General features: G+C 53.9%; 7 protein-coding genes across 7 annotated transcripts; 6 read left to right on the top strand and 1 right to left on the bottom strand.

The window, feature by feature from the left end:
• Nucleotides 1-44: 44 nt before the first annotated feature.
• LDX57_010610 (uncharacterized protein) lies at nucleotides 45-699 on the top strand (the record flags this gene model as incomplete). The annotated part of the gene is made up of 2 exons (XM_046092355.1): nucleotides 45-56; nucleotides 115-699. 2 exons carry the CDS (start codon nucleotides 45-47, stop codon nucleotides 697-699), a joined length of 597 nt encoding a protein of 198 aa, XP_045948333.1.
• Nucleotides 700-1,575: 876 nt separating this feature from the next.
• LDX57_010611 (putative MFS transporter) lies at nucleotides 1,576-3,158 on the top strand (the record flags this gene model as incomplete). Its single annotated transcript, XM_046092356.1, has 2 exons — nucleotides 1,576-1,763; nucleotides 1,817-3,158. 2 exons carry the CDS (start codon nucleotides 1,576-1,578, stop codon nucleotides 3,156-3,158), a joined length of 1,530 nt encoding a protein of 509 aa, XP_045948334.1.
• Nucleotides 3,159-5,194: 2,036 nt separating this feature from the next.
• LDX57_010612 (uncharacterized protein) lies at nucleotides 5,195-6,387 on the top strand. Its single transcript, XM_046092357.1, has 2 exons — nucleotides 5,195-5,470; nucleotides 5,583-6,387. The coding sequence occupies exons 1-2, from the start codon at nucleotides 5,331-5,333 to the stop codon at nucleotides 5,725-5,727; spliced, it is 285 nt and encodes a 94-aa protein (XP_045948335.1). The 5' UTR covers nucleotides 5,195-5,330; the 3' UTR covers nucleotides 5,728-6,387.
• Nucleotides 6,388-8,294: 1,907 nt separating this feature from the next.
• LDX57_010613 (putative ABC multidrug transporter) lies at nucleotides 8,295-12,619 on the top strand (the record flags this gene model as incomplete). Its single annotated transcript, XM_046092358.1, has 2 exons — nucleotides 8,295-10,037; nucleotides 10,097-12,619. The coding sequence occupies 2 exons, from the start codon at nucleotides 8,295-8,297 to the stop codon at nucleotides 12,617-12,619; spliced, it is 4,266 nt and encodes a 1,421-aa protein (XP_045948336.1).
• A 2,778-nt stretch (nucleotides 12,620-15,397) lies between these two features.
• LDX57_010614 (threonine/serine exporter family protein) lies at nucleotides 15,398-17,890 on the top strand (the record flags this gene model as incomplete). Its single annotated transcript, XM_046092359.1, has 1 exon — nucleotides 15,398-17,890. The coding sequence occupies one exon, from the start codon at nucleotides 15,398-15,400 to the stop codon at nucleotides 17,888-17,890; it is 2,493 nt and encodes an 830-aa protein (XP_045948337.1).
• A 465-nt stretch (nucleotides 17,891-18,355) lies between these two features.
• On the top strand, nucleotides 18,356-19,279 carry LDX57_010615 (uncharacterized protein; the record flags this gene model as incomplete). The annotated part of the gene is made up of 1 exon (XM_046092360.1): nucleotides 18,356-19,279. The coding sequence occupies one exon, from the start codon at nucleotides 18,356-18,358 to the stop codon at nucleotides 19,277-19,279; it is 924 nt and encodes a 307-aa protein (XP_045948338.1).
• Nucleotides 19,280-19,396: 117 nt separating this feature from the next.
• LDX57_010616 (uncharacterized protein) lies at nucleotides 19,397-21,435 on the bottom strand (the record flags this gene model as incomplete). Its single annotated transcript, XM_046092361.1, has 2 exons — nucleotides 19,397-21,054; nucleotides 21,126-21,435. The coding sequence occupies 2 exons, from the start codon at nucleotides 21,433-21,435 to the stop codon at nucleotides 19,397-19,399; spliced, it is 1,968 nt and encodes a 655-aa protein (XP_045948339.1).
• Nucleotides 21,436-21,805: the final 370 nt, after the last annotated feature.

The raw sequence follows: 21,805 nt of genomic DNA on the forward strand, positions 1-21,805 counted from the left end.
ATTCCATGATTGAGCCTTGGGAAACAGCCGGGCAACCGACTATCATGGGCAAACTCGTACGTTGACCCTTCCATACTTTAATGAATCATGTTTCGGCCGTCTAATACTCGCTAGCTTTTGCAAAGCCTCATCCAACTGAAGAACGTTATCACGGCTCCAACAAACGTTGAACGATATCGACTTCTGACACCCACCGTGACTGGCCACGTCGCCCGTCTGCCTCACGACGAGATGCCTGTCCATAGAATCGGTATGGATGAGACGACCCTGTTGGAAAACTACCGCCCGGAGGATATGAAACGATTCCCAATGCTAGGAGTCCTTGATCCAAACAGTGGCCCGTCACAAGTCTGGATCTGGTCTCATATGAAAATGCCGGCACCGGACTTTGTCGGAGGCGTTGCGACGCGCGAGCTTCGTCGAGCGGGATACGTGATGTGGGATTCCTCACGCCTGGAGACAATGGGGCTCTTGACCCAAGAGCCTTTTCGAATTCCCCCGCCACTGGATTTCATCTTTTGGGGACAACCTCCGGAAGAGGTCATACAGTCAATCATGAAGCGATTCAGGCTCTATTTGATGGGCGCACGGGGATGGTGGGCGGAGGGCGACGAGTCACGACTTCGCTGGGAGAAGCCTTGTGGATTCGAAGACATTGATTCCGAGGTGAGATCGTTTCGGGATTCGATTACGCTATGAATAAGGCCTTTCTCTTATAAGGTCAGCGGAGCGGAGATAGCATCCCTTACTAGTATATAGATGCAGTTGTTACCTCCCAGCTTGCCCAGCAACTTGGCACGTGGGGGTCTCGGATCCGAAAGGTAGAGTCTATACGAGGAACATGAAGTCTATTCCATAATTCCATCATGCAACGATCGGAGCATCGACGAGAACACCACCGGTAACAGCAGAGTTGACAAACCAAGCAATACGACCCAGCCGGAGATGGTGCGAGCCAAGCATTCCCAAGAGTGACGAGGAAGTGCCTCGGGATGGAACAAAGCAGCCAGCCTCCAGCGCGCATGTAAACCTTGATACCCGCACTCAAGGGACATGGTCCAACCCATCAGACCACCCACACCCCTGTGGACGCCACACTCGGAGGACCTGCTCGAGAGCGTAAGTCTAGACGATCGTGACGGTGTAGATCCCTTCCCTTTCCCCGCGGACATGCTCCGAACCCCAGACGGGTCACCCGCATGATGGATGAAGAAGAAAGCGCCCCGCGTGGGGGAAACCGATTGACGGCTGGGAAGGTGTCTCAGATTGGCTGCTAAGCTGTTTCTCCTCCCCGGACTCTTGCACTAACGTTGGGTGTGACCCCGGATGAGATCAGTCGTTCCGTGGTCCCTTTCGGCGAGTTGTTGGTTGGTCGCTCCCCCACGTTTTGATGTGCTGTAGCTTAGGTGGTTACCCCGGTTCTTTCGTCAAGCATTGCCGTGTGCGACCGGCATTTTCTATATAAAGTCGCTTCGGTCGCTCGCTGATCCTTTTTCGAAGGTGTTAGATTTGACCGGGCTGTGAATTTGCTTGCGGACTACGGCTACTTTCTATTTCCTTCGAGTATCGTTCACCATGGGCGAAAATGTCACTACCGACTCGGAGGCCTTTGGCGAAAAAGCCAACATGACCCACGATGAAGTCGCGCAGATTGCGCAACTGACCGACGAAGAGAAAGTGATTGAGAGGAAGCTCCGGCGTCGCATCGACAGTCTGATCATGCCGCTGGTCATCTTGGTCTATCTCATGAACTACATTGATCGGTAAGTGTCGTGAATGGCGTACCCCTTATCTAACGAAACTAATTCATCCGCAGCAACAATTACGCTGCAGCTAAACTCCAAGGTCTGGAAGAAGACCTTAATCTGAACGACGCGCAGTACCAAACCGGCCTGTCCATCCTCTTTGTCGCCTACATCCTCATGCAGGTCCCGTCCAACCTCCTCCTGAATTATATGGGTCGGCCGTCGCTCTACCTCGGCTTCTTCACCACCGCTTGGGGCTTGGTGTCGACACTGACCAGCCAGGTCAAGGGATACGGCGGTATTGTCGCTTGTCGTTTCATTCTGGGCTTAGTGGAGGCTCCTTTCTTTGCCGGGGTGTTGTTCTATCTGTCCAAGTGGTATACTAAGAAGGAACTGGCTCTGCGGATGAGTATATTTTACTCGGGTTCCCTGCTCAGCGGCGCATTCGGTAATCTCATCGCTGCCGGAATCTTAAATGGACTGGACGGTCACCAGGGCATCTCCGCATGGCAGTGGCTCTACATCATCGAAGGGGTCATCACCATCGCGATCGGCCTGACAGTGTCTGTCGTCCTGCCCGATTTCCCCAACACCTGGCGTCTCCTCTCGCCGGAGATGAAGCACGTCGCGAACCGCCGGTTAGCCATCGAAGCAGCCGAGGCCGACGTCGATGAAGCCGGCAAGATGAGCCAGATCAAAGGGCTCAAGCTGGCCTTCTCAGACATCAAGACCTACGCCCTCGCCATCGCCTACATGGCCATCACGGGCGCCAGCGGCTTCCAGAACTTTTTCCCAACACTCACAGGCACCCTCGGCTACGGGGAGATCATATCCCTGCTGCTCGTCGCCCCTCCCTACATCTTCATGGTGTTCTACAGCCTCACGCACTCCTACATGTCCGACCGCCTGGGCAACCGCTTTTGGTTTTTCGTCTACCCCATCCCCATCACGATCGTCGGCTTCGTCATCTTCATGACCACCAACGGCTTCGGCCCCCGCTATTTCTCCTTCTTCCTCATGATCTTTGTCTTCGCCCAGAACGGCACCGTCTACTCGTGGATCGCCAACGCCATTCCCCGACCCCCGGCCAAGCGCGCCGCCGCTTACGCTTTCATCAATTCCATCGGTAACTCCGCTAGCATCTGGACCCCCTACACGTATCGCGAGAAGGACAAGCCGCATTATCGACCTGCTATGGGTGTCTGTATCGCATTGCAGGGCGTCGGTGCGCTGATGGCTATCTTTATGTATTTCCATTTGAAGTCGCTGAACAAGAGGCTGGCGAGATTGGAGGACGAGGATGTCGTGTTGACGGATCGCGAATTGCAGCGCTTGCAAAGGACGGCGGACGTTGAGGGTATTGATATTGCGGCTGCGAGACAGCTGCAGAAGGGGTTCCGGTATATGATTTGATTTATTCGGTTTGAAGCGATCACATATACTTAGTAGTAGTTAGTCTGTGAATTGAGTAATCAAACAATTGATCATTCAATCATTCACCAAGATTGACGTCAGCCCTTCCCCTCTTCATTACACATTCTCCCTCGTAACCACGGATTCATGCATGAAAGGGGGAGGGGAAGAGAGTCATCAGTAAATAGTGATGACATCAGACTCCGTTATCGACCCACTTTCAACTGCATTGCCTAATCAGTCATCACTGAATTAGAACTCCGTAGTAACTGACTACAGGTAGGGTAGCTAATAGTCGCATCGATGCATCGGGACTCGGAACCATACAATTGTGGCTCGGCTCGTTGGATCTATCCGTACAATTGCTTGTTCTGGCCGTTTCTTTTTTCCCTGTACTTTCTGTCGTGGTGACTGCATTAATTGGTTTGGATTGGATTGGATTAGTAGATTGCTTATGTATTGGGTTGGGACTGACCTGAACCTGTTATCTAGGCTGTACTATACATACCTAGGTGATGTGCTCATCTTTTTGATCTGTTTTATGGTGTATGACCGTTAGGAAGTTTGATTGGGGTCGTTATTTTGACGACAAGTTTCTTCATTTTTTTCGTGGATTATGTGTTGGTGGTTAGTGCCTCAGGACAGGACCGTGTATAACACCTGCACTTGTACGTAAGGCGGTGGATTGCGACCGTTGGAGCTTAACCGGATAGAAGAGGAGTTTGGGCGGGTATGACCTCAGAAGGGGTTTGAAATGTGAAAATGCGTCAGGGGAACGAAGGGCGGGAGCTGATTTCGATACACCGTACGCTGGTCGGAGGTCGGAAATGTAACATCGAAGAGAATTTTTCATTCTACGGGAAACTAAGGTAACTGCCTACCTAAAGGATTGACTGCTACTGTGTGCTACTACTAACCTGTAATAGGTAACTTAGTAGGTAGACAGACAGACTACTGTCGAGGAATGAGGGGAAAGAGTGAGCGCTTATCTGCAGAATTTACGTAGACTTCTTTTCATCTGATCACGTATAACCAGTTATAGCAGGTAAACCGGTTTCCCCAGGAAACCCCTTTCTTTCTCATGAGCTTGTCGACCGATCTACAAGTGCCAGACAGGGAGGTAGCTGGCATTCCCCTCCCCCCTACATACCTTTGCCGATCGACAGAGAAGATGCAGAGGGCAGAGCAAAAAGACTCACTCTCTGTGACTAGTCTCAGCTCCAGTCTCTCCAGTCCCCAGATGACGATGCTGGGGTGCAGTGATTGCCAGTCGCTGATGCGGGGAGCCGAGCATTTGAATCCACAGTGGAGTCCCTACGGCGACAGCGACGAAGTTAGCGTGCATCCTGTTTTCTGGTGATCGTCCAATCTCCTGATCACAACGAGACATCACCCTCAGGATGTGACCGAGATGAACGAGTCAGCTCTTCACCCGTTACCCGGCCGAACGAGGTGATCGAGTCGGCCGTGGCGAAGGATGCTTCGGGCTAGTACCTCAGGAGGGTGGCCAACGCCTCCAGAGTAGAAGCTTCCAGACCAGGCATCCGGCGACAGCACTTACTGAATGCGTTGTCTGGATGATGCTGAAAAATAGAGCTATCCAGAACCGCTAACCAGAGTTAATAGGAACGGGGCAAGTCCCTCGAAGGGCGACATTCCGCCTGCCGTCGCCTATGATCTCATCCCACATGGTTGGGAGGACAGGAGCAAGAGGGACTGATGGGACTCCCTTGCATGATTCGTTCCCTTGGAGGGGGCAGCTCCATGGTCTGCCTGTCTGCCTGTCCTCCTGCATCATCGCCGATGCGGAGAAGCTGAGCATGGCAGGCCATTGAGGGGATCTGATTCGACCGTGGAGTGTTTGCCACGGAGGACTCTGATCCGTTGGCCGTGACGGCGGTGATCTGCGATCCGTGGGAGGGAGCTGCCCCCCGCCGCTTTGGGCGACCGGCGTGTCACCTGACCTGGAGGATGGTGGTCGCGGCCGTCATATATAGTTGCGCTTGCTCGAGCTTCCTCTGTCGTTGGTAAATCCATCCGTTGGTTCTTTCTGATCTGTGATTGACAAGATTAGCAAGAGTTTTCCATCCTTTATCTCTATCCCTATCCCGGGTATACCAAGCACCAGTAGCGTCTCATCCTGTCCATCTATACTTCCGTACATCATCCACAATGTCGCATCTCATCGAAGCCTCGCGCCCGCTGATGCGCGCTCGCAACAACTCCGTCACTCGTTCCTTCTCCATCGCCATCCCTGCCCGCAAAGCCGGCGAAGTACTATGGTCTCCCAAGCCGCGTGGTTTTCTCGCCGAGTACGTGCCCCTCCTCCCCTGCAAGACAATCAGCACCAGCCGGTGTCAATGACGTCACCCAGCAGGGGTATACATTCCCCAACGCATCCATGCTAACCAAATTCACCAACAGAGTCGACTCGATTCCCCGACGTGAACCCTCCCCCGGGAACCGATACTCGTACACGCGCACGCAAGAGGCCGAGAAGCTGGGCTTCTTGAAACGGAAGATGGCGGAGCAGCGTCAGCATCTAGACGAGATGGATCGCCATCTGTGAGTGCTTTGTTGCTTCCTCTACCAACCTTTCAATCCACCGGATCCATTCTATATATATGTTTCTTGTCTATTGGGGTTGGCAAGAGGGCGCTGACCACCATACGCAGCCAAGACTTGGCTCGAGGACAAGTCACGAAGAATTAGGGCGTTGAGTTTGTTTGCGGAGTACAGTGTTCGGGGCTTTATTGATTGATTGGTGGTCTCGCTCTTTTCGTTGATCTCGTTTCTTATGTCGGTTGGCTCGACATGTCCGTCTCTGCGACCCTGTCTTCGGGTTGTCATTTCCTATTTTTTTGCTCTTCTTATCAGGTCTGGACGGTGTTGGTGACACCTCTACCATCACGATGAGAGGCCATCACACCACCTCCGCCTGCAACCGTGACGCCAGGATGTCAAGTCCTCATTGACCTTGACTCACAACCTATCCTTACCCCCGCCAGATTGTCAAGCGGGACCTGATAGTGGCTGGAAGGGGGGATTATGTTTTCGTTCGGCTAGAAACATTTGTCTATATATATACCCCTTGGGTGGGATCATTGAATGACCTGCCGTCTCATCTATCTAGATTATCCGATGGAATCATAAAACAATTGCATTTCAAAGAATAGTCTACTTGTTAGTTGTGTTCTATGGTTTATTTATAGTAAGCGTTGAAGCTGAAAACGTCATTGTATAAGTGCGGTGGATGTAGATGGGACGCCTTATATCTGACAGAAATGTTCTACAGACTGCGTGTCCTGTCCTGTTGCCATCTTGCTCTGACAGAGTACGATGTAGTCAATTTGCTAAGCATTTCGCCGTTTGCTAACCCCTTCAAGAACGTTTATGTATGCAACGTCTAAGTCAACGAAAGTAATTACTATCATGCAAGTTGATCATCACAGCTTTCATCGACTATAGTACTGTAGGATCAAAGTGATCGCTCACCACTCTAAACCCAGCCGGTCTGACTTGACTGACCCCGGAATCAGATCGACCATGCGATTGGGGATTTTGATGAGCAGATTTTCGGCCTCTCCACTGTCAGAACGACTTTTTGTTTCTGTGATCCAGAAATGCAAATGCAAACTCCCTGTCGGCCTGATCGCATTACGTGATCTGACGCCAAACTCGCAAGACTAACCCAGAAAGGGAGACGGATGGCGCTCGGTCGGAACCGGCATTATCGGCGTAGAGCCGGCGGTTGGATTTTCGCCCTCTGTGGTTCCGTGGGGTCCGTCCGTGTTTGGGTCTGTCGAGAGTCGAGACTAACGGTGTACTCCGTACCTAGGGTAGACAAGAAACTGAAGAAAGGCTTCTGGAAGGGTGGGTGGTTCGCGCTGGTGCCTAAGGTAGGCGGTTTAGTGCGGCTGAGCTAGGTGCTCGTTCAATACCGGTTTGGAATATGACTGGGATTGAATGCATCTTGATCTTCTAGACTGCCGAACCTATATGGATCGATAGATAACAGCAGCGGTGACTCACGTTACACAGATTAGTTAGTTGGCGACTAGGATTTGCTGTTATGGTTCGTTACACAGAACAGGCCGACACGAGATTGGATTCCACCTTATGTCATGGCGAGAATATGATGGTTGGCTACAGCCCCTTCAAGATGTCGTTCCGGCCTGGCCAGGCTGGATTGATAATGTTGCCAGAAGTTCGTTGATTTGTAAGGTGACACCTATGGTGTCCAAGGTGTACTGTTCATGATCGTCAAGACGGAAGTATGGCGGAGGCAAGACCCTAAAATCCGAGTCCGACAAGTTATCAGATCTGTCAGATCGCGGTCAGGCTGCCACATGCGAAGACCCGGATATTCTTAGAAGAGGGAAAGGGAACGAAGGAAATTGAAAAGCTAAAAACCGTCGGAACCTCCACTCAGTCAGGTGCCGCTGACTCATCGGAACTCGGCGACAGTCTGCGGTCCTTCATTGGTCACGGGATGTACTTGGCCGATGAGTAAGCGGGAATCCGACTGACGGCCGGTCGGAAGTTCTCTGGCCGAACGACCGACTCTCCACTTCTTTTTATTTTCCAGATCGTCCATCCCCACGAGCCCGTCCATCACGTCCAATCATCGGGCTGGCTCAGAACAAAAAATCTGACACGGGAGGCGCCAGGGGATCCCTCATCATCAGCTTGGTCTGCCTTATTCTGTCTTGCTTTTCGATTGACTCACTACTGAACAGGTAAATTCCGAGCATGGTCGGAGATGATTATCACCGGTCCCAGGGCTCCACTGCCCCGTCGACCGGTTGCCGTTCTTTGTGTTTTGCTGTGCTTCGCCGGCGAGACTCGTCACTGCCTATGACACTAGATAACACTAACGAGAGGTTTGTCAATGGCCGGTGGATCTGCCTCGGAGTCGGGGCTCGGGCTGGCCCTGAAAACCGTGAAGTTTCAGACTTTCAGGGAGGACCCCCGACCCACCCTGGATGAAGGTGTCGCTGGTGCTTATATACCCATCCACGCCGCTCATCTCGCTAGCATGGAGTTCTCCTTTTTCCCCTCTTAGATCACTCTTGTCTCCAGAAAGCTAGCTCGCAGACCCCCGTTTTGCGACGCTCGTCGATCTAGCTAGCAGCCATGGAGGAGAAGGGCGAACACCTCCCCTACCCTCAGGCACCTGCCTCAGAGGGCCGAGATGATACCGATAGCACGGCCACCGTCCTTGGGGATGATCCCTCCCCCACCCCTCCCGTCGCCAATGTCAGCAAGGCCAACGGATGGAACCTGATGCCCCGTGTCAAGGAGCAGCATGAACGCGAAGTCGAGTCCGGGTTCAAACGCCGCGAACTCGGCGTCACCTGGAAGAACCTCAACGTCGAAGTCGTCAGCGCCGAGGCCGCCGTTAACGAAAACTTCTTCTCCCAATTCAACGTCCCTCAGCACATCAAGGAATCACGCAACAAGCCCCCTCTTCGAAAGATCCTGGACAACAGTCATGGCTGCGTCAAGCCGGGCGAGATGTTGTTGGTCCTCGGCCGACCCGGTTCGGGCTGCACGACCTTGCTGAAGATGCTTTCCAACCGAACCCTTGGGTATCGCTCCGTGGAGGGTGATGTCCGCTATGGCTCGTTGACCGCCAAGGAGGCCGGCAACTACCGGGGTCAGCTCGTCATGAACACCGAAGAAGAACTGTTCTTCCCTACCCTGACCGTTGGTCAAACCATGGACTTCGCTACCCGTCTAAAGATCCCGTTCAAGCTGCCCGCTGGCGTCGAATCGCCCGAAGCCTACCGCCAGGAAACAAAGGATTTCCTGCTCGAATCGATGGGAATCTCCCACACCAACGACACCAAGGTTGGTAACGAATATGTCCGGGGTGTGTCCGGTGGTGAGCGGAAGCGTGTGTCGATTATTGAGTGTTTGGCCACGCGGGGCTCGGTGTTCTGCTGGGACAACTCCACCCGTGGCTTGGACGCCAGTACCGCCCTTGAGTGGACCAAGGCCATCCGTGCCATGACGGACGTCTTGGGCCTGTCTACCATCGTCACGCTGTACCAGGCCGGTAACGGTATCTACGACCTCTTCGACAAGGTGTTGGTCTTGGATGAGGGCAAGGAGGTCTACTACGGCCCCATGGAACAGGCTCGGCCCTTCATGGAGGACCTCGGATTCGTCTGCCGTGAGGGTTCCAACGTCGCCGATTTCCTCAGTGGTGTGACCGTCCCAACGGAGCGCAAGATCCGCCCCGGTTTTGAGAACCGCTTTCCCCGGAACGCCGATGCCTTGAAGGCTGAATATGAAAAATCGCCTATTCACCAACAGATGGCGCTCGAATACGATTACCCTGACACCGACCTTGCGCGCGAGCGTACCGAGGATTTCAAAACCTCCGTCTCGGAAGAGAAGTCTAGCCGGCTCCCCAACAGCAGTGTGATGACGGTCGACTTCCTGTCCCAAGTCAAGGCTTGTATTGCTCGGCAGTACCAGATCCTGTGGGGTGACAAGGCTACCTTTATTATCAAGCAAGTTTCTACTTTGGCACAGGCTTTGATTTCCGGTTCCCTTTTTTACAATGCTCCGAACAACTCCGGAGGTCTGTTCGTCAAGTCCGGTGCCCTCTTCTTTTCGCTTCTCTACAACAGTCTGCTTTCCATGTCCGAAGTCACCGAATCGTTCAGTGGTCGCCCGGTCTTGATCAAACATAAAAGTTTCGCCTTTTTCCATCCTGCCGCCTTCTGTATTGCGCAAATTACTGCCGATATCCCCGTTCTCCTCTTCCAGATCAGTATCTTCTCGCTTGTTGTTTACTTCATGGTTGGATTGGAGATGACGGCGGGCGCGTTTTTCACCTACTGGATTCTCGTGTTCACTACTACTATGGTAAGTTGCTGCACTTATACTTATGCACAGGGGTTCAGTGCTAATCATTCTATCTATAGGTCATGACAGCCTTGTTCCGCGCCGTGGGTGCTCTCTTCAGCACCTTTGACGGTGCCTCTAAGGTTTCCGGTTTCCTCATCTCTGCCCTGATCATGTACACTGGTTATATGATCCAAAAGCCTCAGATGCACCCCTGGTTTGTCTGGATCTACTGGATCAACCCGCTCGCCTACGGTTTCGACGCCCTGCTGTCCAGCGAGTTCCACGGCAAGATCATTCCCTGCGTGGGCAACAACCTCATTCCCTTCGGACCTGGCTACGAGGACGCTGCCGGCCACCAGTCTTGCGCCGGTGTTGGTGGTGCCATCCAAGGACACACTGAAGTTACCGGTGACCAGTACCTTAGCTCCCTGTCGTACAGTCACACCCACGTGTGGCGCAATTTCGGAATTCTCTGGGCCTGGTGGGCCCTGTTCGCGGCGGTGACCATTGTTGCGACCTCCCGCTGGAAGGCTGCCTCCGAGAGCGGCAGCTCCCTGCTGATTCCCCGCGAGCGTTTGGACAAGCACCGTCAAGTGGCCCAGGTGGATGAGGAATCCCAGGTCAACGAGAAAGCCAAGAAGCCCGTCGACAGCGGCTCTGAAGACAACGACCTTGACCAGCAGCTGGTCCGCAACACCTCTGTATTCACTTGGAAGGACTTGACCTACACGGTCAAGACGCCCACTGGCGATCGCGTGCTCTTGGACAATGTCTATGGGTGGGTTAAGCCCGGCATGCTGGGAGCCCTGATGGGATCCTCCGGTGCCGGAAAAACCACTCTTTTGGACGTGTTGGCTCAGCGTAAAACGGACGGTACCATTCGTGGCTCTGTCTTGGTCGATGGTCGGCCTCTACCCGTCTCGTTCCAGCGTTCTGCCGGTTACTGCGAGCAGCTTGATGTGCATGAGCCTTTCGCGACCGTGCGTGAGGCGTTGGAATTCTCTGCTTTGCTCCGACAGCCTCGCCATGTGCCCGAACAGGAGAAATTGAAGTATGTGGATACGATTATCGAACTTCTTGAACTGCACGACATCGCCGATACTCTGATCGGTCGTGTTGGCGCCGGATTGAGTGTGGAACAGCGCAAGCGTGTCACTATCGGTGTGGAATTGGTCTCTAAGCCTAGCATTCTCATCTTCTTGGACGAGCCCACCTCTGGTCTCGACGGTCAGTCTGCCTACAACACGGTCCGATTCCTGCGCAAACTTGCCGACGTCGGTCAGGCGGTTCTCGTCACTATTCACCAGCCCTCCGCCCAACTCTTTGCTGAATTCGATACCTTGCTTCTGCTCGCCAAGGGTGGTAAAATGGTGTACTTTGGTGACATCGGTGACAATGGTCACACTGTTCGAAACTACTTCGGCCGCTATGGCGCCCCTTGCCCTGATAATGTCAATCCCGCCGAACATATGATCGACGTCGTCTCTGGTGCTCTCTCGCAGGGTCGTGATTGGCATCAGGTCTGGAAGGAATCTCCGGAACATGGCGAGGCAGTGCGGCAACTTGACCAGATTGTTAGCGACGCGGCGGCCAAGCCCCCGGCCACCGCTGATGACGGTCATGAGTTCGCCATGCCTCTGTGGAAACAGACCAAAATCGTGACGCTGCGTATGTCTACCGCTCTATTCCGCAACGTGGACTATGTCAACAACAAGATCGCCCTACACATCGGTTCTGCTCTGTTCAACGGTTTCTCTTTCTGGATGATTGGCGACTCGGTCGGATCGATGCAGCTGCGCCTCTTCACCATTTTCAACTTCATCTTCGTGGCCCCCGGTGTCATCAACCAGCTGCAACCGCTCTTCCTGGAACGTCGTGATATCTACGAGACGCGCGAGAAGAAGTCGAAGATGTACTCGTGGGTCGCGTTCGTGACCGCCCTGGTCGTGTCAGAAATCCCTTACCTCTGCCTCTGCGCCGTGTTCTACTTCGTCTGCTGGTACTACACCGTCGGCTTCCCGTCCGACTCGGACAAGGCCGGTGCTGTCTTCTTCGTCATGTTGATGTACGAGTTCGTGTACACCGGAATCGGTCAGTTTATCGCGGCCTACGCCCCGAACGCCGTTTTCGCCTCCCTGATCAACCCCGTCTTCATCGGTACGCTGGCCTCCTTCTGTGGTGTGTTGGTGCCGTACCAGCAAATCCAGGAATTCTGGCGTTACTGGATTTACTGGATGAACCCGTTCAACTACCTGATGGGCAGCATGTTGACTTTCACCATCTTCGACGTCGAGGTCAAGTGCAAGGACTCGGAATACGCGCTGTTCGACCCGCCCAACGGCACGACCTGCGGCGACTACCTGTCTACCTTCATGCAGGGCATCGGGTCGCGCATGAACCTGCTCGACCCCGAGGCCACCGAGGGCTGCCGCGTGTGCCAGTACTCGATGGGCAGCGATTATCTGACCACGGTCAACCTGAATGATTACTACTACGGATGGCGCGACGCTGCCATTGTCGCTTTGTTCGCGCTCAGCTCGTACGCTCTGGTCTATGTGCTGATGAAGTTGCGGACCAAGGCCACGAAACAGGCTGAGTAATCGGTCGGTTGATAACTCTCTTCCATCATACCTCTCTTATTTTATTTTTCCTTTCTCTGTCATTATTTTTACTGTTTCTCTGTTTTTTATTTGTTCTTTCCATATCATAGCCTATTATTTCCCCCCATACTCTTCCCCCCTCAGTCCGATAGATGGCTATATGGAGTTTGTGATTCCCCTAGATATGCGGAACGATAGAGATTACGGATGCGCGTGGCCAGCATCTAATGTTAATAGACTTATATAACAATCAGTATTGAGTATTAGCTTACAAAAGAATATGCATATTCATTGCTATTCCCATCCCTTCTTTCTAACTGTGTACTCCGGTGTACTGTAAATCTAGACCCATAAACTCACCCGAGGTCCCCAGATAGAGAGCAGAATATGGGCACGTTTATGAGGTAATTGTCCTCCTGGCCTCCACCACTGGAAAGACGCGACGAGACGAGACCTCCAGTCTATCCGCCCAGTTCCGCTGCCTAGACGCGGATGTCTCGATCGGGAAATACCGAAGAAGGTCGATCGGGTAAAGGGCCGGTTGAATTATGAAGATCAATTTGTGTTGTGAATGTTATTCTTGATTGTGTGAGTTTTATTGGATGTCGTGGGGGGAGGGTGGTGTTGTGTGACGTGATGGGCAGTAGGTAGGTAGTACAATGGCCAGGTCCCAGGAGCTGATAATGTGAGCCCTAACAACTTTTACACAGCAGCACTGTCCTTTCCTACGTGAGTGCTCTCGGTGGATCGGGAGCTGAATGTGAATCGACTCGGGATAATCCCTGCCGATCGGTTTCGGGATGGGCCATAGTATGACGGATATATTTATCTTTGATGGCCGTGCTCAATGCTCAAGAATAGTGGAACTGTGAGACTGAAACTTGTACTGTGTTGCAATTGGCGGCTGAGCTTTGTTTCTTTCTTAATTCTTCATTCTGTGCTACTGTGTCGGCGTACACCGTAAATATTCTAGTTGTACTGGGTACTGTGTAGTTAAATTTATTTCACACTGGAGTCAGTACACTGGATTCTGATTCTGATTCTGGCCCGTTGATCATAGGATTTGACATGTGGAGAATAGACCACTTTTCCTTTCTTTAATGTCAAGGTTTATTCGTCGAGATTAATTGACCAGGAAGAGACCCAGCTGGCAACTACTGCGCGACTACCCGGATTCTGTCTGGATAGCGCGATTTTATTTCTTGTCTTCACTGGCTGAGTTTCATTGTTTCATGATGCACCAATAGAGGAAGGAGTAAGAGGGAAGTGGGAAGATGGTTGGAAATTGGAAGACAGAAGTGGTTCTCACCGCGTCTCCACTCGGGCGACAGAGACCTTCCGCTTTAGCAAAGGCCGATTATATATAGCATTGGCACGGCGCCAGTCTCCTGCAGCAGAGTGCAGCAAGTGTAACAGAACGCAACGCTCTGGGCGGCCATTCCGGATGCTGAGTGTAATATTTTCCAAGTTTCTGCAAGGGAAGGAATTCTTGTGCAATGTATTCCGTAGTTAGTTGTATTCAATTGCTGAAATAGGAAGACAATAACAATGAAAAATAAATAAATGAATAAGCAGCCACATGGCGTGCGCCCTGGAATGGCGAAAGACGAAAGTTCTTCCAAGTCTAGAAGCTGCGGTGCCGAGACAAGCGGCGCGCCACCGCTGCTTCCCCTGGGAAGACGACTCCGTATGGGCGCCACCGTACGGTGCGCGTGCAGAATGTGATATTTCTGGTATATCGAATAAAAGATTTGAAAAAAAAAAGGATTGAGGTCGGCTGTTGATGGATGGGGAGAGTACGAGTACTCTGGATACCTACAGAGGAGGAAAAGGAAAAGAAAAGGTCTTTTGCCACCGGATCCACGCTGGTTGCGTGGATGCCTGAGTCAGCGGTCATGGTGATGCCTGGGGTCCTCAGGCAGCATGTTTGATTTTGATTTTCGGCTCCTTCTCCTTAGTAGCAGTCTTCTTTCTTCTCTTCTAACCTTCCATCCACTCTGTCAACCAGGATAATGCCATCCTCAATATTCCCTGCTGGATGACGTCCCGGCGTCTCCCTGTCTCGCATCGGTAGCGCCATCTGCAAATCATATCATCGTGATAGCGATGACCATCCATCCCCGATGGACACATCATGCCCGCTCCACTTGGTTCAACTAGTCGTCTCTTCGCAGGCGGGGATCTTTGCCAATCATCCTCTGTCCACTTGCCCACCGCAATGAGGTCATGGCTTCTCCTGGAGCACTCGAGGAGTCCCGGATGATCCCACAATCCGCCGGGACGAAGAATAAAACCCCTATCGGCCTATTCTCAGCCCGCTGGCTCTGTCAGACCTTTGATCTTCCTTTGAATTGCCCTCGCGCCTACGGATTGTCCTAGTCGATTTCCTAATCTTTTAATATTTTATTTCTATTTTTCTTTTATCGGCTCCTCCTCCCGTTCTAGACCGACTTATTTTTGGTTCGTCCCGTGGTCGCGCCGTTTTGGCACCTCTTCCTCTCGCGGCCTCTCCCCACCCATGGTCCGTTCGCTCGTCGCCTTCGTCTCGGTGCCATTGGCTTTCTTATTTTCCGGTTCTTCCTGTTCCTGATCCGTGTGAATTCTTCGTTTATTTTTTCTTCAGATTTTTGGTTACTTTCTTCCCATTTTGTCATTGTCTTTCGTTGGGCATTATCCTTTAGGCTATTCGATCTGATATAATCTATTCCTCATTCCAAAATTGTATCTTTCCTATCTCTGTGGCTGGCGCACTAGTGAGTCTGCAGCCGGCTTCACCTCATGCCGCATTCACGACAGGACAGCGCTTCTTATGGGCTCCTCGGCCATCGCAACAGCCACGAGGATGACAATTTCCCAGACAATGGCCCGAGTCGCGAGGAGTCTCCTCATTCTGATTCCGAACGACCCGACAACCATCACGATGGCGCCCAGGACCAGAATGAATCGTCTCGCGCCGGCCGCGTGCGGTTTCAATCATTCAGCAACAACAATACCCATGATACACTGAGTCCGATCGCTCGACCGCCCATGTCACGATTCAATTCCGACCAGTCCGTACAGTCTATTGGATCCATTCTGCCCACAGCTGCCCGGTCGACAGACATCTCGGATGCCTTTCGCTCCAATCCATTTGACTCTGAGCCCGCCGAGGAGGCACGGGAGCCCCAGCCTCGGTCATCATTCCCGTCGGATACGTCGGATGAGTCCGAATTGAAGAGAGAGAAGGATAATCAGGAGCATATGACGGCTAAAGAGCGATGGCATGCGGCCGGTAATCTGATTCGCCAGAAAACGATGAAGCTCGGCGAAAGGCTGGGTCGACCTCTTGACGAAGGTGACCCGTTGGGTGCTTCCTTGTTGCCGGATGACCTTGAGGGCGGCATGTCGCAGCGCGACATGTCGGAGAAAACGCGACACGTCATCGATATGCCCAGTGGCAGTGAGACGCCGCCGGCCCCCAGTGCAGAGGCTCACCGTCTCGTTCGCCGCATGACGCAGGGTCAGATGCGCCGACGACGCCCTCGATCGGCCTACATGCGGTCAGGTCAGAGCACGCCGGAAGGTCTCGGTCGTCCCGATTCGTGGTACGGCTCTCGGCCGCGGTCGATCAGCGGCGGGGGTATTCTGTCGCAGCTGCTGAAGTTGCAGGCCGGCGGGAGCAAAGACAGCCTGTCGGTGACTGATTCTTCGGATAGCGAATCGCAGGTCTCCTCGGGAGCTGCGACGCCGAAGCGGGAGAAGTTGAAATGGTACAAGAAATCGCATCATCAATCGACCGCGTCCCTGGTGGAAGCGTCGATGAACCTGAGTCGGGCAAGTTTACCCGCCGCGACAGATGCCATGTCGGCTGCGACGCCGAAACGGGGCAAGAAGAAGGCGCATCATAAGACGCGCTTGGAGGATGAGATTCGCGTCACGGTGCATATCGCTGAGATTCTGGCGCGACAGCGATACATTATGCAGCTTTGTCGCGCCCTCATGCGATATGGTGCCCCCACCCACCGCTTGGAGGAGTATATGCAGATGACGGCGCGAGTGTTGGAGGTGGACGGGCAGTTCTTGTACCTGCCCGGATGTATGATCATGTCGTTCGACGATCCCACCACGCGCACGGCCGAGGTCAAACTCGTGCGTATGGTGCAAGGCGTGGATCTCGGTCGACTCGCCGAAACGCACAATGTTTACAAAAACGTGGTTCACGATTTGATCGGAGTGGAGGAGGCAATCCAGGAACTGGGTCATATTATGAAACGGCCGCCGCGGTTTAACAAGTGGCTCATGATTCCGGCATACGGGTTGGCCAGTACTGCCGTCGGCCCCTTCGCTTTTGATGCGCGGCCGATCGACATGCCTATTTGCTTTTTCCTCGGATCCCTGGTCGGCCTTATGCAGCATGTCTTGGCTCCTCGGTCGGTGTTGTATTCTAACGTGTTCGAGGTCACGGCGGCCGTGCTGACCTCGTTCCTGGCTCGGGCTTTCGGTTCGATCAAGTCGCCATGGAACGGCGAAGAGCAGCTGTTTTGCTTTTCGGCCTTGGCGCAGTCGTCGATCGCACTGATCCTGCCGGGATTCATGGTGTTGTGCAGTAGTCTGGAGCTGCAGTCGCATCAGATGATCGCGGGGTCGATCCGAATGGTTTACGCGATTATTTACTCGCTGTTCTTGGGCTATGGCATCACGGTGGGCACAACTATCTATGGGCTTATAGACGGAGCGGCGACGTCGGAAAAGACCTGCAAGCGCCTGGACGTGTACGGCAGTACGTACGTGCAGCATTTCATCTTCATCCCGGTCTTTGTGATTTTCATCGCCATCATCAACCAAGCCAAGTGGAAGCAAATGCCGGTGATGATCGTGATCGCCATCTGCGGCTACGTCACCAATTTCTTCAGTACGACGCGGCTCGGCTCTCGGTCCGAGGTGGCCAACACCGTCGGCGCCTTTACGATTGGATTGCTCGGGAATCTGTACAGTCGGCTGTGGCACGGACATGCGGCCACGGCCATTCTTCCGGGCATTTTCGTGCTGGTGCCGTCGGGCCTGGCGTCTAGTGGTTCGTTGATCGCTGGCATCAACTATGCTGATCAGGTGCGCGAGAACCTCAGCAAGGGCAACGGGTCGGCGGTGGACGAGACTAGCCAGGACACGTCGATTGCCAGTCTAGGCTTTGGAATGATCCAGGTGGCGATTGGCATTACGGTCGGATTGTTTATTTCTGCGTTGATCGTGTACCCGTTTGGGAAACGACGCAGTGGATTGTTCAGCTTTTAGATTTTCTTTTTCTGTCCGGTGGGATTGTTGATATTAGCAGGCACGATATTTAGATCTTGTTTTATATTAGATTGATTTGGCGGATAGCGATTGGCAGCGATTGATTTGGATCATCTGGATGATATGTACTGTATTATAGAATGTGTGTGTACGAAATATGAAGCACGATTTGGAGAACCCCTCGCCAATCACGTTAAGTAGATGTGCCAATACCTTATCCCCGAAGGATCAGATCCACTGTTGCAAAGGCTGACCATGATTCAGGGCTAGATCCGCCAGAAGTCTGTAGGACAGATGGGGCGGACGGCGATAAGTCCAATCTCCGCTTCTTAAATGCATCCTGATTCTATCTATATAAACCATAGAACCGGACAACAGCACCATGAGTCTCTCGCCCTTGCTGATGCTAGCTATCGTGCCCTCCAACGAAGCCACAAAGAGACAATACATACAACCACCACCACCATGTCCCACGACCACGAACATGAAAATCGCATCTGGCTCATCACCGGCTCCTCCTCTGGCCTCGGCCTCCAACTCGCCCTCACAGCCTCATCCCACGGCGACACCGTAATCGCCCTGACCCGCAACCCAAGCAAACTATCCACCTCCCTCCCACACCCCAACCCACGCATCATCCCCTACCACTACGACCCAAACACCGCCACCTCCACCTCCCTCACCTCCCTCCTAACCGCCATAACCCAAACCCACGGCCCAATCGACATCCTCGTCAACAACGCCGGCTACATCCTAACCTCCACCATCCAAGAAGCCACCTCCACCGAAATCTCCGCCCAATTCACCACCAACCTCTTCAGCCAAATCCACCTCGTGCAGGCCATCGCGCCCTCCATGCGCGCCCGTCGCAACGGCACAATCGCCTGCATCGGCTCGATCGGCGCGTGGTCGGGTTCTCCTGCGGCCGGGTTCTATTGTGCGAGTAAAGCGGCTGTTGCGATATACGCGGAGGCGTTGAAGGCGGAGATGGAGGAGTTTGGGGTGGAGGTGGTTTGTTTCGAGTTGGGGTATTTTCGGACGGGGTTTTTGGGGGAGGGGCATTGTGTTGGAGCGAAGGGTGGGAGTTTGGGGAGGGGTGCGGTGGAGCAGGAGGCAGTATCGACGAGGGAGATGAGGGAGGCGTTGAAGGCTTATAATGGGAAACAGCCGGGGGATCCGGTGAAGGGGGCATTGGTTATGTATGAGGCGTTGACGAAGACGGGACGGTTTAAGGAGTTAAAGGAGAAAGGGGAGTCGTTGCCTGCGAGGTTGGCGGTCGGGAGGGATGCGATTACGGCGATTGGGGAGAGTTTGGAGAGGGAGAGGGGGATGTTGGAGAGGTGGGGGAGTGTGATTGGGGGGACGGATTGTGATGATGTTATTGTATAGGTGAATTGTCTATATCATACTGGAGATTAGGTAGATAAATGATTCGGTCAGATTATATAGCTATATATAAACCCTGATCTTGACTATCCCGACCATCTATCCAAGCCCGGTGCGCAGTTAGGAAGAGAACTGGCAAGTGCCCTGGGGCTGGGTCTGGGCCTGAGCCTGACCCTGGGGGTACCAGGGCTTCCAGCCGTGGTGACGGTGGCGCCAGCCACCGGTGGACTGAGCAGCCGCGGCAGTGGTCTCCTGCTGAGCGACGGCAGTAGGCTGGGTGGCGTCGACGGTGGCCTCGGCGAGGGGCTGAGCGGCCTTGACAGTAGTCTCCTGGGCAGCGGCGCTCTCCTGGACAACACCGACGGTGGGCTGGGCAGCCTCGACGGTGGTCTGCTGGGCGGCAGCGTTCTCGTGGGCGGCAGAGGTGGCCTCAATAGGCGAGACCTGTCCAACGCTGGTGTTCACCTCCTCGGCGGCGGAGCTCTGCTGAGCGGCGGCAGCGGCGGTGGTCTGGACGGCCTTAGCCTTGGTCTGGAGGGTGGTGGCCTGGGACTTGACGGAAGTGGCGGCGGCAGAGGCGGCGGCCTTCTTGGTGGTGGACGAAGCGGAGGACGAGGAAGAAGAGGAAGATCCGGACAAAGACAGACAGGCGAAGCTGAGCGACTTAGTGCTGGAGGTGGAGGACCCACCCCAGGTGTTCACGGCCTGGGACAGATCCCAGTCCATCTTGACGTAGGGCCAGCAGATACGGCCATCGCTCATGGTGACCATGTCACCAGCGACGTAGGTGTCCTCGCTCTTCAGGGCGCTGCCGACCTTCTTACCATCGGAGTCGACCTGCTGGTAGAAAGTACCGGCGAACTCGCCACGGCAGCCCATGGCGATGAAGTCGCAGGTGGGGTTGGAGATCTCCTCCCAGGTGATGAGAGCGGCGTCCTTGCTGAAGGTGGCGGCGTGGGCGTTGGAGCAATCATTGTCGCCCTCAGTCAACCAAGTGACCTGGCTGTCGCCGTCCTCAGAGCCGACCTCGGAGGTAGCCTGCTTGCCGACCTTGGTGTACTTGTCCGAGAACAGAGCGATGGCGACGTTGCGGTTGTTAGTGCGGTTCTGGACGTTGGTGTATCCGGATCCCATCCACTCGTTCTCGGTCACGTCGACGGCGCCACGGGACACCCAGGAGAAGATATAGCGGCCGGTGTCGGCGAAGCGGGCCAGCGCGCTGTAAGAGCCGGACATACCGCCCATAGCCTCGCCGCCGGCGCCGTTGGTGGTGTTCTCGTTGGAGATCTTGACGCCGTCGGTGGTCATGCCCTGGGTCTTGGTGTTCAGCCAGATGGCACCCTGGTCCTCGGCACAGATACTGGCGAAGGGAGCCTCGTCGGCCTCTTCGAAGGCGATACCGGTGTTGTGGCTGCATCCCCAGGCGCTGCTGGCGCCGGAGATGGTCTTGAGCGTGCCGTCCTTGGAGACATACTCGATGCTGTCACCAAAGTGGCCGGCGGCGTCACCGTCGTAGTCGGTGACCACGATGTAGGCACCGTAGAGACCAGCCTTCTCAGAGTAGACCAGGTCGCCGTTCATGTCGGGGGAGGCAGCCAGACCCTCAGAGGCGTGCACGTTGGGTCCGCCGAGCCAAGTCTTCCAGGTCTGCTTGCCTTCGGTGTAGCGGTAGAGCACGGCCACGGGGGTGTCGCTGGGGGGAGCGTTGGTGGTGCCAGAGGGCATGGCCTCGTTAGTGAGCAGAGCGAAACCGTCATCGTGGGCGACGAGACCACCGGCTGGACATGTGTCAATACCTTCCTCAATTATAACCCGCCGGATGCTGCAGGCTATGAAAATGAATGCTTACCCTCCTTTCCACCCTCGACGGTCACCGCCGTTCCCGTCGCCTTGAAAGTGCTGGGATCCAGTTCCTGCACATGCACATCCGTCTCACTCTCATCCAGGTACGCCACATAGGCGGACTTACCGTTGGGCGAGACAGCAAAAGGCGTACGTCGGTGATGGGGATATCCGGTCCAGTAGGCGTCCTTGACCGGGTTGAAGGACTTGCTGAGGGTCAGCACATCCGGGTGCTTGGAAAGGTTGGATTCAGTCAAAGCTGCGGTCGCGCCCAGCGCGATCGACAGGATGGTAGAAGTAATGAATGCCCCGCGCATGGTGGGTGGTTAAGGAATGAAAGAACGAAAAGGAAAAAAGAACGAAAGGTAGGGTTGCAATTGGCAGTGTATGGTCTGCTGAAGAAGTGATTCTGGATCGACGAGATCGGCGTTTATATAGGGTCGGCAGTTACGGTAGGGAGGACATGGTGCTCCGTTACCACCCCGTGCTTAGTCTGTTTAGACTATTATCCAGTCAGGTGGAAAATGGGCCGGTAGTTTACTAGGGGATGGGTCGACAAGACCCATAATCCATAATTCATGGATATTGAATAGGCCAGAGGAAGTGGACATGGTAGCAAGTAGTCAATTCGGAACTCCGTATTTCTTGCCAGAAGAGGATCAAGTAAAGTGGTTTGATTCATGCCAA

Source organism: Aspergillus melleus, assembly GCF_016097325.1.
Source record: "Aspergillus melleus strain CBS 546.65 chromosome Unknown contig6, whole genome shotgun sequence".
NCBI lineage: Eukaryota > Fungi > Ascomycota > Eurotiomycetes > Eurotiales > Aspergillaceae > Aspergillus > Aspergillus melleus.

Excerpts from the sequence above, each read along its gene's own strand:
- LDX57_010612 (XM_046092357.1), top strand. The coding sequence starts at position 5,331 with ATGTCGCATCTCATCGAAGCCTCGCGCCCGCTGATGCGCGCTCGCAAC. Across the intron at positions 5,471-5,582 it reads CCGCGTGGTTTTCTCGCCGA|AGTCGACTCGATTCCCCGAC; the intron begins GTACGTGCCCCT and ends ATTCACCAACAG.